Source organism: Oratosquilla oratoria, chromosome 27 (genome assembly GCF_046742065.1).
Source record: "Oratosquilla oratoria isolate Oo_2021 chromosome 27, ASM4674206v1, whole genome shotgun sequence".
In the NCBI taxonomy this organism is placed as follows: Eukaryota; Metazoa; Arthropoda; class Malacostraca; order Stomatopoda; family Squillidae; genus Oratosquilla; species Oratosquilla oratoria.
The window spans coordinates 20853221-20869194 of NC_134803.1; the positions used below are offsets into that span (position 1 = coordinate 20853221).

General features: G+C 37.4%; 1 protein-coding gene across 4 annotated transcripts in view; it reads left to right on the forward strand.

Annotated features, from left to right (window-relative positions):
- LOC143039930 (unconventional myosin-Ie-like) overlaps nt 1-15974 on the forward strand; it is a 409114-nt gene that overhangs the window by 360025 nt on the left and 33115 nt on the right. For all 4 annotated transcript variants that reach the window (XM_076210332.1, XM_076210333.1, XM_076210334.1 and 1 more), the window contains 5 exons: nt 1028-1207; nt 3489-3649; nt 5655-5803; nt 9668-9997; nt 14247-14343. In XM_076210332.1, the coding sequence (XP_076066447.1) occupies nt 1028-1207; nt 3489-3649; nt 5655-5803; nt 9668-9997; nt 14247-14343 (917 nt within the window). The remainder of the gene's footprint in view (nt 1-1027; nt 1208-3488; nt 3650-5654; nt 5804-9667; nt 9998-14246; nt 14344-15974) is intronic.

Genomic DNA, 15974 nt, shown 5'->3' on the forward strand with positions numbered 1-15974 from the left:
TTGCACTTGTAGGCACATGACGTGCCCATGTATATTAGACGTTAAACCTAATAAATGATTGATGTGGTCCCCTCGAGTATCCCTGCACCTACAACCACAGTAAGATGGACAGTAAGTAAACAAACATACAAAATGTATTAATATACATTCCCTGAATAAAACAACCTAGCATGTAGCACTTTGTCACTTTGCCTACTTCCGAATCTTTGTTTATATGCTCATACAGGTATGCCTTTCAATGGGTCCTCGTTTAGCGACGAAATCGCTTAACCACGGGGTCTTCTGAACAATACTCCGTCGTTAAACGAGGACTGGCTGTATATATATATATATATATATATATATATATATATATATAATATATAATAATATATATATATATATATATATATATATATACACACACACATACAGACGCTCCTCAACTTATGTTTTAGTTACGTTCCCAACGGCCGAACGTAACGTGAAAATGAACGTAGGTTGTTACTGTACGTTCCAGTAATGTATGGCCATTCATACTGTACTATACATCCATAAATTCTATTACCGTATCTTATAAAACACCCCTAAATCATTAAATATAAACATAAGATTGTAAAATAATAACATTAATTTCAAATAATTTAAATTCAAGCAACATAAAGTGAGATGGTGGAGGAGAAGGAGGAGGGGGAGGAGGAGGAGGAGGAGACAAGGCACATTCAGTCTGTCGTTTGTGCCATGTAAACAATGGACGCAGCATCATGCGTAAGTATCGTTTGAAAGTCCTGTACTACGGAGAGCGCGCTAAACTAAAAAATTCACTATTTTTTTTTTTTTTTTTTTTTTTACAATTTTTTTTTACAGTCAGTTCAAACGTAAAATCGAACAAATGTAAAACGAATGAACGTAAGTAGAGGAGCGTCTGTATGTATGTGTATATATATATATATATATAATATATATATATATATATATATATATACACACACACACATTCATTCTTCAGTAATATATTTAACTCAGTCTTGTTCTAATTTCTTTTCAGATTCAATTTGCTCAAACTGTTAACAAGTTTGACAGGTGGTTTAAAAGCAGTAAGAGACATCTAATCTTAACCAAATATAATTTGTACCTTATTGGACGAGAAAAGGTAAAACGAGGACCAGAGAAAGGACAGACTGTAGAAGCAGTTAAGAGGAAGATTCCTTTAGAAAACTTTTCACAGGTATGTAATATCACTAGGTTCTAGTTTTTGAATGGTAGATATCCATCTATAATAATGAGGGACCAATGACAAGTACTTTCTTATGGTGATCCTGTGAGATGGATGTTTAAGAGAATTGTTTCCATGCCACCCATCTTCAAAACCTATCAATACCCTCACTTTCATATGGAAGTATAACCCCATGAGGCTGGCATTCTGTCTACAGACCAAGCCCAAGGTTTTTATCCACTTCATCTGTATTTTTACACCTTTTCACATAAAGGTGGCTGACAACCAGTGACTGCTCTTCTCTTACTACTACTATAAACTGGTGACATAGAAACTGTCCACTACTGATATAACACAAGACAGCACTCCAATTATTTTTCTGAAGACCATTGCTAGCCACTGTAGGGTTGTAGGTTTCTAGTCAGTGAAGCTGAATGCAAAAAATGTTGGTAATTTTTTAGATATTGAAAGGTGATTTCTATATGATTTTTTACTTATATGTAGTAACATGTTTATTTCTTTATACATATACCAAGGGCTTTTTTCCCCTATACAAGGAAGGTAGCCAAAGTCAAAGGCATAAATCCATTCTCATCCATTTTATCCCCTTATACTCCACTCCCATTCACCATCTCTCCCTCTCTATTTTCTTGTCTCCTCTTGGATGACAAGTCATCCCTGCATGTCACCCACTGCTCTGGGTCAGAAGCAATGTAACAAGACACAGCACATCCATGAGCAACCCCCCCTCTCCATCCCTTCATGCAGAAAAAAGAGATGGGGAGAAATTCCCTTTGGGCTGTGTCAAAATATCATTCACACATATTCCCTTACCCCCCTGTCCCCCACCCACTCCTTTCCATGCATCACAACATTATCCATACTCTGCCATTCTCCACTCACCCCTGTCTTCTGTCTTTTCCCTTCCTTCCTCAACAGACATTCCCCTCTTTCCCAATGCCCCTTTTACCCCATCCATCCATCTCATCCTTTGTTGTCCCCTCATGTTCACTCCCTCCACCTCTGCCCTCCACACCTCTTTACTAATCTTTCTTCACTCATTCTTTCCATGTGTCCTAATCATCCCATTACTCTTGTATCAACCCTATCTTCCTACTCCCTTTCCACCCCTGTTCTCCTCACCCCCTCATTTCTCACTCTATCCAGCCTAGTAACCCCTACCATACTTCTCAGATATTTCATCTCAAACACATTTAAACTCTTCCTCTCTTCCTCTCTTATGTTCCATGTTTCTGTTCGATACAGTACTGTCGGCACAATCACTCCTTCATACGATCTCCTCTTAGCATTGATTCCCAAATTTCTATTCCTCATTACACTTTTTAATCTACCTCCACCTCCACTCCACCTCCACTCCCTTTCCCGCCACATTTGCTCCCAAGTATTTTAAGCTATCCACTTCCAGTCTCTTTCCATTAATACTCGCATCCAGTTTGCTGCCATTCTCTCCCCTTGTACATCTCATCACTTTACTTTTACCCACATTTATCTTCAACTTCTTTCTTTTGCACAACTTTCCAAACTCTGTCAAGTTTTGATGGTTAAATAAAAATTTAACACGTCAACACTATAGTGGTTTATATAAAATTCAGAGCATGATATAGAGTGTATCTTCAACCAAAGCAGGAACAAAACTGCTTATCCAGTGTGGGCACACTCAAAATGTTTAGGAAACATCCGGAAACATCAATAAATTTTGGCGGGAATAGGAACATAGTAACAGAACCTGCCAGGTGGTTTTATATGTACATGACTACATTATTAAATAAGCATAGGTGATTCACTACGGGCTCTCAAAACAGTCACTAACTTCCTTAATCCTTCCTGTGATCCTGCTACAAGTGCACTGTCATCAGCAAACAACAACTGACATGTATCCCATTTTTCTCCATTTTCTTTAACTGTCTTCAATCTGCAGCCCATTATCCTTGTGTTTACCTCTTGCATCACCCCATCCATGTATAAGTTAAACAACCAAGGTGACATAACACATCCCTGGTGAAGTCCCACCACCTCAAACCATTCCCTCTCTCCATTTATAATTCTAACACAGCCTCTACATACTCCACTCCCATTCACCACCCCTCCCTCCCTATTTTCTTGGCTCTATAATTCATATCACATAAGAGGTTTTGTTGTCTTAATTTCTTGCAAAGCTCCCATTAACACAGATTAATTATTGCCACTTGTTCATTTTTGTGATTTATTTAATATTCATGATGGCATAGAATAAGGATTATAATTGTACTAAACTAAACTCTTATCTTTGCAGATATCATTGTCAAAATACCAAGATGATTTTGTTCTTTTGCATGTTTCCAATGATTATGAATCTTTATTGGAAGTTACCTTCAAGACTGAGTTCATAATGGTTCTCAATAGAAAATTAAAAGAAAAGTTTGGCAGAGAACTTGCTCTTAATTTTGTAAATAGGTAAGGCCTACATTGTCATTAGTTTTATCTATATACCAGTGGTTTCTTCCCACTAAGGGAGGTAGCCAAGTCAAAGGCACACACCCACTCCCACCCATTCCACTCCCATCCACCACCCTTGTTTCCCTCTCATCTTAGCTCCTTGTGGATGAAGGGTCATCCCTGTCTCCTGCCCACTACCTGGGTTGATAGCAATGCAGCAAGACACAGCACATCCACAGCAGGGCCTCTTCACTCACATAGCAACACCCCATGTCATTAGCATTAAGTATTCAATATGTTGCAAAATCCCAGTCTAACTTCATTAGTGCCATAATGAACTAAATATAAATTACCATATACTAAGTAACTTCAGGGGCACACACTAATACAACACAAACAATAGTCCATTTTCTTCCTAGAGAAATCAACGAGAGGGCCCAGGAACTTCCAGCTACTGTGGGGCTCCAAGTTTTTCAGTTAGTGATATTTGAGGGAGTAGTTATGATTATATTATTTGTGATGCAGATCAGTCAGTCAGTTGTTGCCTCAAGTTTCACTAAATGGAAAACCTGTAGCCCCACAGTGACTAGCAACAGTCCTCAGAATCTCCCATAAATCTCTTTGGGAAGAAATTTTGGAGAGTTGTCTGTGTTGTACCAGTGTAAACAAATGCACTTGCGTAAAAAATGTTATAGTCAACTTTATTTTGGTATGAAGATACTGAAAACCTTGCTGCTCTCTTGGATTTCAGCATTTCCTTAAGCTGCTCTCTATGCTTTCTCCATCCCCTCACTACCTTTTCTGAAACCCCAAACTCCCTTTCTGCTGAACTGTTTCCATGTTCTTCTGCGTAATCCACCACTTTCAGCTTAAAACCTACTTCATAGCTCTTTCTCTTACCAGTACTTATGATTAAGGTTTGCAGTTATTAGGCCTAAAAATCCATGCAATCTACCATAGATCTAACAGTACAGTAGGCCTAATGGAAGTTTACGAAAATAATTTTTTATTATGAAAATCATAAGTTTATAGTTATGTTACTGGATGTTATGTCACGCTATAAAAACATAATTTGCGCACATATTACACAAATGCAGCCATGAGTGAAATGGGTGATGTACGGTAACATACAGTAAACAAAGTATCAAGGTTGCATTGCTTATAAACACTAAAACATACAAAAGAGTTGGAAAAGAGAATATTTTACAATTTTATTGTAATTGATATATGATTTTCTAGCAGCAAAAGTTAAGTTTAAAGCAGCAAATCAGTAGGAACCTTTGATATACAGTATATACATATTTTATGTATTCAAAAGGCTTGAAAAGCTTCCCGATGCATATTGTGCGAATACCACTAAAATTCCATGTCATTATCACATTGAAAAAACAATTGTTGCGACTTCCATGGCAGAGTAGTTCTGTCCCTCAGTAATGTTGAGTGGATAGGTCGCACCCCCTGATTTTGGCAAAATATTTAGTTAAAAAAGTGCAGCCTATACTTGAGTATATGTGGTAGTTGTCAGGTGTCAGCTCCCCATGAGTGAAAAAGTGTAATAAATACAGTTGAAGTTAATAAAGATCCTGGGCCCTGTCTGGAAACTGAGTGTCAGCCCTTCAGGGCTGGACCCAGCTTAAAGAAATGTAGCATTTTTTTTCTTTGGTTTATGATTCAGTAAATACATAATTACAGCACAGACAACAGTCCAGTGTTAATGGAAGTCCCAAAGACCCTTACTAGTTATTGTGAAGTTGTAGGTCTCTGGTCAGTGAAACTCAAGGCAATAGTTATCATTCTTATTGAATGCTAAACCAGTAGAGATTCACACCTGGGAAATTAAATAATCTTATATTAGCCAGAACAAATTCCTTAAAGGCAACAACACTTCTGAGTGGGTGAAAGATAATCATGAAACTAGAAAAAATGCCATATTGTGATGGCTGTAGCTGATGTAGTAATGATCAAAACTGTTCTATGCATTACTGAAGTGGTAAAAATTGTATAATTTTTCTCTTTGTTTCAGTTTTGAATATAGTGTAAAGAAGAAAGGCTTTGGAGGGGGTAGTAGGAAGAAAGTTATTTTTTCAGAAGGTTTGAGTGATACACCTGAATGTGTGGTGTCTGGATCTACCTTTAATATCAAAATTGCACATGGTCTACCAGTGACATCTCGTAAGTAATATTACAATTACTGTACATTTCAGCTGATTAGGTGATGAATAAGGTGAAGTCCCAATTTTAGTCTAATTTTCTCATTTTTTGTTCATGTTAGTAATATAAGATGACTCTCAAATAACCAAACCATATGTGATTAAATTTAGATCAGTAAATACCAGACAACTGAATCAAAATACAGTGACATCATAGATAATCAAAACCTATTTAACCATCCCTCCTGTCTGGACGCCTCTGAAATGGAGGGTCATTCCTGTATCTTGTCATGCTGCTTAGGTCAAAGGCAATACAGTAAGGTACAGCTCTTCCACAACAGGGTCTAACATCTGGAGCTGGTTTACCCTCACTGCTTCATTATATGGCAACCCCCACCTTAACCACTCAAAATAACTTGGGAAGTAGATAAGAACATCCTTTTGAGACTTATCAGCCCTTCATCAGTTCACAATCCTCCTCCATTCACCCCCCGTCTTTTGCATTTTGTCTTCCTTGCTTGACTGACATTTCATGCTGGGTTAATAAGTTGATAATAGTGTTTGTATTATGTGATTCTACAACACTGCATAAATGTCCAAATACTCCAAATACCTATGAAGCTATTGTAAGTGTGCTGATATTACAAAATCAGATGAGTGGTATAATGGCACTGACCACAGTTAACACTATGCTAAATTGCAGAAAATACATGGTGTTGCATGATAATACATACACCAAGCAAACCCTCAAATTTTATTACAGCATCATGGCAAGTAAGGATTGAGGGACATAACATACAAATATACACATGACCTGATGGTACAGTGGTAGCATTTGCAATTGCTGCTACAGTGGTCTGAGTTCAAATCCCACTCAGGGCTGAAATAACTTCAGTATTACTGCGCTGCAAGTTGTTACTCAAACTCTTGTGGGTAGGGAGTTGGGTGTGTGTGTGCAATATCACAGCATTATCCTTAGATCGGTCATATGTGAGCTCTGAGCTCTCTTCTGGAGGATTAAAACTGTTGATTATGGTGAATCATATATGTCATGAATTTAGTAGTAATACAAGGAAGGGACGGATGGGCAGACTGTGCTTTCCTGGACTTACAAAAGGCATTAGATAAAGTACCACACAAAAAATTAAAAAAAAATTGAAACAACAAGGAAAACTATTGAAATGGATGGAAGATTTCTTGTATGGAAGAAAAATGAGTGGTGCTCTAGGATAGAAATTCTACTTGGGAAGAAATAATAAGTGGAGTCCCACAGGGTTCAGTACTGGCTCTGATAATGTCTACTATACAGGGGGTCACCGCAATTCGACCGTTCGCAATTTGAATTATCGCAAATTCGACAGTAGCTAATTTATACCCAACCCTCAAGGTTCGACAGCCAGACTCGACAATTTGACATTCAAATCTCACGCACCATGCACCCGGTCGAATTTGCCACCACATCCGATGCGCCACTCTGTCTCACTCTCGCCCCAGCCATCGTCGAGGCAAGCTATGCTCCGCTGTTCCACTACCATGCCGCGCAAATCCACCTCCGGCCCCACCCCTAAGAAACACACTTTCCTGCCTTTCAAAGATAAGCTTGAGCTTATAAGAAAGTGTGAGGCAGGTATGGCTCATTCTGCCATTGCAGCAGAAATGGGTGTCCCGAGATCAACAGTATCAACGATTTGGAAGAACAGGGACAAGTACCACCAGGCCGCTGCATCAGCATCTTCCACGACTTCCATTGTTCTCCGTGGCTCAAGGGACTCTTGTCTCGACATGATGGAGGACATGTTGATCAAGTGGATAGAGGACAGGACACAACGCAAGATGCCGATCAGCATGGGGCTCGTGCAGGAGCGTGCCTTGTCACTGTGGGAGGACTTGCAGGCCACAACATCCACCACCAAAAATGTACTGTACAGCAGCTTAATGTGTTTAATAAACAAAATTAGATAAAAATGAAGCCTTTAATATTACTGATTTAGTTTAAGTTAGTGTTTTTTAGAGGTCATAGTGATATTTTGGGGGGGTTTGGGCTGGAGGTCGGTCCCTATCCCCCCTAATTACAATGTATTCCTATGGGAAAAACTGCATCATGATTCGACAGAACCCAGGTTCGACTAATGATAGACCGCCCCATCCCTGTCAAATTGCGGTGACCCCCTGTATATGTAAATGACATGGATGAAGGTGTAGAATGTTACATGAACTTCTTTGCAGATGACACAAAGCTACTAAAGAAATTAAGTATGGAAAAGATTGTGAATCACAACAGGGAGATCTGAACAAGGTCTGGGAATGGAGTCAGAAGTGGAAAGTGAACTTCAACATTAACCTCTTCCATACGGTGCTGCCTACGTAGGCGGCATGAGGAGCAAGTGGATACGCGAGGCTGCCATATCAGCATCTTGATTATATTTATTGTAGTTGTCCCTGCGTAACTGACATACTCTCTAAACTGGCTTCATCACATTTTCTATGGTTATCAAAATTCACAGGTGAAAGAGAGAACGATCGATATAAGCGGTGACTATTTTTTATGATGCGAGTATTATGACGCAACATTGTACGTCTGGCAGCTAATGCTGCCTGCGAGATATTGGCCCGGAGTGAAGTGGTTAAGAAATGTAGTATAATGGAATTTGGAAAAAGTAAAAAAAAAAAAAGAATATCAGGACAATATAAAATTGGTGCAAAGGAAGTAAAGTTGGATCTGAAAAGGACCTAGGAGTAGTCATCATCAAACACATGTCCCTAGCCAAACAGATAAACAAAATAGTTGGAGAAACCTACAATTTGTTAAGATCGATAAAGGTTCCTTTTAATTACTTGCATGAAGAAATGGTAAAGAAAATACTAGTCACACTGATAAGACCAAGACTGGAGTACACAGCCACACTACGGACATCCAGTACAAAAAGAATATAAGGAAAATAGAAAGAATCCAAAGAGCAACAACAAAGATGGCTCCAACACTTTCAAAACTGACATATAAGCAAAGATTGTCTAAACTTGAATTACCAACCCTGGAACAAAAAGAAAGAGGTGATCTGTTGGCTATTTATAGAATTATGAAAGGCATGGAACCGCTTGATAGAGAAGACTTATTAAAGTGAGATAGAAGAAAAACAAGGGGAGATGAAAAACTCAAAAAGGACAGTTATAGAAGAGATATGAAAAAAAACAGCTTTCCACACAGAGTAGTGGATGTCTGTAACAAATTGGACAAAACCATAGTGTGTGCAAACACCATACATGAATTTAAGAACAAACTATATGTTGTGATATACAAAGATGGGACACCACAAGCATAGCTCCCCTTCCTGTAGAATACAACTAGGTACCTAGGTGTATTATTCAAATATCTACAACAGTCTACCACCTACACCTCACAACGTGCTCATGTTAAAGCGTTTAGTGTACACACTCAGATCACAAAACAAGCACTTGGAGGCTGATCTCCATACTCCATTTAACTCCCCCAGACATCAGCACAACAGAAAAATTCCTCCCATGAGCAAACCATAAAATACCCGAGCTTATTATAAAATAATCAGTCAATCTGTTGCTCCAGGTCTCTTTTGACTGCATTCAGGCCATCGCCCAACTTTAAAACAGTACCAACACAAAATAGGTCTGGCCACAGAATTAAACTGCTCCAGATGCAATTACCACAGAATATACAAAACACTTCATTCTCTCCTTATCCAGACAACACAGTATCTCTTCCTTGAGTGATTTGTAGTCCAAACTGGTCACTGTTGCCACCTGGCTGGGAGCCATGGGTCTCTTACAAAAGAGACTGATTATTTTGTAATAAAATCAGGTATTTTATGATTTCCTTTGTAAAAGAATTTTACAGTATCATTTTACTTCACAGGACCATCCCTGCAACGTAGAATGAATGAGAAAACACAAAGGTTTGTACAAGAAGTCAAGAGAAATTCTTTAAATGGTAATAATAGGAGAATTGAAAACAGGAATATAGATACTAACAACAAAGAAAATCCTCCTCATGGGAATAGAAATCCTGTAAGACGTGCACCAGTTGGTCCACCTAGAGGAGTGAAGCAACCTAGTCCATTTAATACAGTAGGCCCATATGGGCATTCAGCTGTAAGATTACCTATGAACATAGAGCGAATGGGTAATCAACCTCCACCACCTCCAGAAGACCCAGCACCAAGTGACCAACCTACCATTCAAACAGGTAATTACATTCATTGCTGGTTATCTTTATTTCACACAGTAGGTGTGACTTACTTTTGATTGCTGTCAAGTAATTTTATTCAGACTCTTGCTTAGTTTCATCACATTACTATATATACCTTGTTTTATTTACCTTGTTGTATAGTGTATGGAGTTGAAGCTGTGCTTATGTAGTCCCATTTCTTTGCTTCCACTTATAAACTTTGTCTTAATCCCTTCAATATAAGTCAAATTCTTGCACACAGCATTATGCCTGGTTGTCGGTCCCCGACCGATAACACTTCTAGTCTCGTAATTTCACTCACAAGGCCCCTTGCCTTCGTTACGTCAATTTCACTAATTTCAAGTTCATCTTATTCAGAAGGCCCCATGCCTTGTACTTCTCATACTTCAGACCAGTCCTTAGGTTAAGGAAAGTGGTGGAATTCTTTTCTTTTCTTCTCACTAAATTTACATTGTCTTTGGTTACACACAGGATCTCTCTCTCCCTCCCTGTCTCTCCGTCTCTCGAGATCTCCATATCCGACAAGCCACCTTCGTCTGGCGTCACTAATTTCTCTCATCCAATCTCCTCTGACTTCTCAAATAAATGTCACACCTTAAGGGCGTAACTTTAAATCCATCCACCAATAATCTCTCTCCTCCTCCACCTTTTTCTCCAATCCGGAAGGCTGTTACATTGTCACAAGCAATATTGTTTACCTCAGCATTTGTCAAACGAAAATAGCTTTGCGCTTACACCTTGTTACATTAGCATATTTCATCGCCGCTCCGACCCTTGTTTATAAACAGTCAAATCCAAGCTAATGCGAGTCTGACTCAGCTATTTTCACTTGTCGGCTGTTGTTTACCTAGACAGGACGGCGACTAAACAATCCCCGACTCAGCACTTCAATACACCAGTGTTTCATAACATTATTAGCATTCGTCTCCATCTACCTCTGCATCTACCTAATTGTCTACCTCCATCTACTGGCCTCTTACACTGGTGTATGATGATGCATCACAATACTCACATTATAAAATACAAAGTCACTGCTGATTTACTTGTTCTCTTTTACTCTAAGTAATAATAAACATGGAAAATACAATCAAGCCAGTTCACAGGATTTGGGAGTCACTCAGCTACATCTACAAAATAAATGTAATCAGGACACCAATGCTGGGATCCTCGTATATCCACGACTATCTGGCATTAGAAAAAACAGATATAATGGGAATTGTAGAAGTGAAATTAAAAAGTCCTCTACCACCAAACACTGTGGGGCAAGGTTTATACAACCATTAGATGAAAAATAGAAAGGAGAAACAGGGTGGAGTAATATTTTTGACTAAGGCTTAAATGTGACTAAAATAACGGAAGGAAAAAACAATGTGGAATTGATTATGATAAAAGTTGAAAATGGTCACATGAAAAGTAGAAAATTTGTTGTAATGTATGTACCCCCCAAAACACTGTCTTGGACAGAGAGTGATCATTCCAAACTGTTGAAAGAGACAAAGAATGTACTAACTGATTTACTGAAAGAAGGAGGAAATATTGTAATTATGGGTGACTTTAACTCAAAAGAAATATTTTGGGAAGAAATGACAGTGAAGAGTGGAGAAGACCTCTGGGGAAACATACTACTGGATATGACCATTGAATACATAATGACTCAATAGGTAAAGGAAAATACCAGATATAGAAACAATGAGCAACCGTCAAGACTAGATTTAATACTTATTTCAGAGCCTGAAATTGTGGATAGAATTGATTACAAAACCCCAGTTGGGAAGAGTGCCCCCTCACTGATAGAGTTCAAACTAAAAGAACAAAGAAAAGAGAAACATACTGATTTTGAGAAACTGAAAATTCTTTCAAAATGCAAATTGGGAAAACTTCTTAAAAGAAGAAACATAGATGGAAGAGAAATGGAACATACTAAAAAGAAATTTACAGTGAAGGAATAAACCAATATGTAAGAAAGGGTATACATTAAGTGTTGATACAACAAAAAGTGTAGTGAGGCTAAAGATAGAAGAGACAAAGTTTAGAAAAAAAAATTGAAAAAAGGTAAAAAAAAAAAAAAAAAGTAAATTGCAAACATATATCAAACAAAGAAATTATTATGTAAAAATACACAGAGATAAAAAGAGAAACTATGAAAGGGATATAATAGAAAAATGCAAGGAACAACCTAAACTATTTTACAGGTATGTAAATGGTAAACTAAAAGACAAACAAGAAATAGTAAGACTGCGCCAAAGGAATTACGAATATAAAGATGTAGAAATGGCTGAAATTATGAACAAACATTTCAAATCGGTATTCACAATTGAGTTCATAAAACTGTGAGGAAATACAGAAAGATACCTCCAATGAAAGAAATAAGACACAGAAGGAAATCAGAGACCAAATAAAAAAAACCTTGATGTCAGAAAATCACACAGTCTAGATGAAATTGCAAACTGGATATTAAAGGAATACATAGATGAGTTGACGAACAAAATATACAACATAATTACTCACTCAAAGAAAGAAAGGTACCACAGGACTGAAAAAATGCAAATATTGTACCAGTATATAAAGGAGGGGACAAGGAAAATCCAACTAACTACAGACTGGTCTCCCAGCACAATAGCAAAAATATGTGAAAAAGTTATCAAAAGTAGATGATTCAAACATCTGGAATAAAAAAATATATTGAATCCAAAACAATTTGGATTTAGACAAGGAAGATCATGTACCACAAAATTGATTTGTTTCTACTCAAGACTAATAGAAATAATACAAGAAAGGGATGGATGAGTGGACTATGCTTTTTTAGATCTATAAAAAACATTTGATAAAGTACTGTACCACACAAAAGACTAATAAGAAAAATAGAATCAAAAGGTGGTATCAAAGGAAATTTATTGGAATGGATGGAAGACTCTGACTTGATCTGGGAAGAAATGGTAAGTGGTGTCCTGCAAGGTTCAGTATTGGCTCCAATCATGTTTGGCATGTATATAAATGACATGGATGAAGGTGTGAAATGTTACATGAACTTCTTCACAGGTGAAGCAAAAATACTAAAAGTAAGTTCAGAGGAAGATTGTGAATCACTACAGAAAGACCTAGATAAAATCTGGAAATAGAGTCAAAAGTGGGAAGTGAACTTTGACATCAAGAAATGTAGTATAATGGAGTTTGGAAAAGGTAAAAATAGAATATCGAGGAATTATAAAATTGGTGAAGAAGTAGTAAAAAAAGTGAGCTTGGAAAGGGACCCATGAGTAATTATCAGCAAAGACATGACACCAGACAAACATATCAATAAAATAGTTGGAGAATCCTTTAACATACTTAGGTCAATGAAAGTGGTTTTTGACTATTTGGATGAGGAAATGGTCAAGAAAAGTTACACTGATCAGACCAAAATTGGAGTATGCTGTGACACTAAGGACACCCAGTACTAAAAAAAATATAAAGAAATTAGAACGAATACAAAACAATGACAAAGATGGCACCAACACTCCAAATTGACATATGAACAAAGATTGTCCAAATTGGAACTACCAACTCTGGAACAAAGAAGAGAAAGAGGAGAACTAATGATTTATTAAAGTAGGACAAGAGAAAAACAAGATGACATGAAAAGAAACTCAAAAAGGATAATAATAGAAAAGATCTGAAAAAGAATTGTTTCCCACACAAAGTGGTGGATATCTGAAATAAATTAGATAAGGCAACAGTGTGTGCAAATACTGTTCAAGAATTTAAGAGCAAAATTTATGCTGAAAGATACAAAGATGGGTCATTATGAGCTATATAGCTCCCTTCCTGTATAATACAGTTAGGTAAATACAACTAGGTAAAATACTTGTGCCTAATGACACCTACATAGGTGTCATCGTATGGAAGAGGTTAAATTCATGTTGTTACCCATGGATTATGTTTCCATCCAATTTATTTCACAAATCCCTGTATCTCTGTGGAAAGCTATAAAATCTATACTTCATAATATCTTGCAAGCAATCTTTTTTTTTCGGATTTTTATTTACCTTTTTGATCTTTCATCCTTTACTGGCAGGTCCTCTCTATCCATTTTTTCTGTACCTTTTTTTTTTTTATAAAAATATTATCATGTTACCTCCCTCTTCACTCTTTCATTGTGGGAAATGAGAATAATATTTTTTTTTACCAGATTTTTAATTGGCTTTTTCAAAAATTATTAATTTGTTCACTGCATGAATTTTTTATTTCATATTTTTTTTTACCTAAGGCCATTTGGGAAGAACCAACTCCCATCAAGTCAATAGTATCAAAAGACAACCACTACCTCCAAAGCCTAATATAAAACAAGCCAAAGCCTTGTACAGGTAAGTAGAATTGTTTTTTTTTTATGTTCATATAAAAAAATTACATTCAGACTCCTTATATAAAAGTGTGATAACTAGGGAACCTAATTTACATACATACACCAAAGGCTTTTTCCCCCCTGATAAGGGAGGTAGCCAAAAAACAAAGGCATAAAAAACACTCCCACCCATTTTATCCCTATCATACTCCACTCCCCTCCACACTCTTCCCTCCCTCTATCACCTCCTGGTTGACGGGTCATCCGTGCATCTCACCCGCTGCCTTGGGTCAGAAGCAGTGTCACAAGACAGCACATCCACAGCAAGGCTGCTTCATTAAATCGGTGACCCCCCTCTCTGTCCCTTCATGCAGAAAAGGAGAAGACTGGGAGAAATCCCTTTGGGCTGCATCAAATTATTTTTCACACATACTCTCTCACTCCCCATCCCCCACCCATTCTACCTCATGCATGACAGTATCATCCATATACAACCATTCTCCATTCACCCCTGTCTTCTGTCCTCTCCCGTCCTTCCTCAGCAGACATTCCCCTCTTTCCCAAAGCCCCTTTTACCCCATCCATCCGTCTCTTCCTAGGTCGACCCCTCATGTTCACTCCTTCCACCTCTGCCTTCCACACCTCTTTTACTAGTCTTTCTTCATTCATTCTTTCCATGTGTCCAAACCATCCCAATACTCTTTCATTAACACTATCTCCCAACTCCCTTTCCACCCTTGTTCTCCTCCTCACCTCATTTCTCACTTTATTTAACCTAGTAACCCCTATCGTACTTCTGAGGCACCTCATCTCAAACACATTCAAACTCCTTCTCTCTTCCTCTCTTATGTTCCATGTTTCTGCCCAACACAGTGCTGTCAGCACAATCACTCCTTCATACAATCTCTTCTTAGCATCCATTCCTAAATGTCTATTTCTCAAAGGATTACAAAGGATTACAAAGGTGGAGCATGATGACAGGAGACCTTTTGGTCCATATTTAGGTCAGATGCAAGAAAAAAAATCATAATAATAAAATAACAAATAAGAACTATAATGATGTAAATAACAAATGAAATACATGAATAAATGCATAGGTATAGTTAAATAATAAACAAAGAGGTAAATAGGAAATAATAATAAGTTGACATATAACTAATAATAAATGAAAATCAAACAGACAAATGATAATAAAACAAAAACAAATAATATAAAATGAATTATAATCATTACAGCATCTTGCTTAGGTGTTTGTCTAAATGATTCTTAAAGCTTTGAACTGAACTACATTGCACTACCTGTGCAGGAAGTTTATTCCATTCATTAGCTATACGGTTGGCAATAGTTGTTTCTACCTACTTCCAAATTGAATCTATTTCCGGACAGTTTGAGACCATTGTTTCTTGTCTGATTCTCATTCAGTTTGAAAATTTTGTCACTTTTGATGTCAATTCCCTTTAGAATTGTAAAGACCTGTATCAAGTCACCTCTGAGTCTACGCTTTTTTAAGGAAAACAGATTCATATGTTTTAGTCGATTTTCGTATGATTTATTTTTGATATTTGGAATCAGTAGTTGTTGTTGTTGTTGTTGTCATTCCCTAGACTGTCTGTCCGAGCAGTCCCGTCTCCCCAAGGAATGCCATAGCCGAAA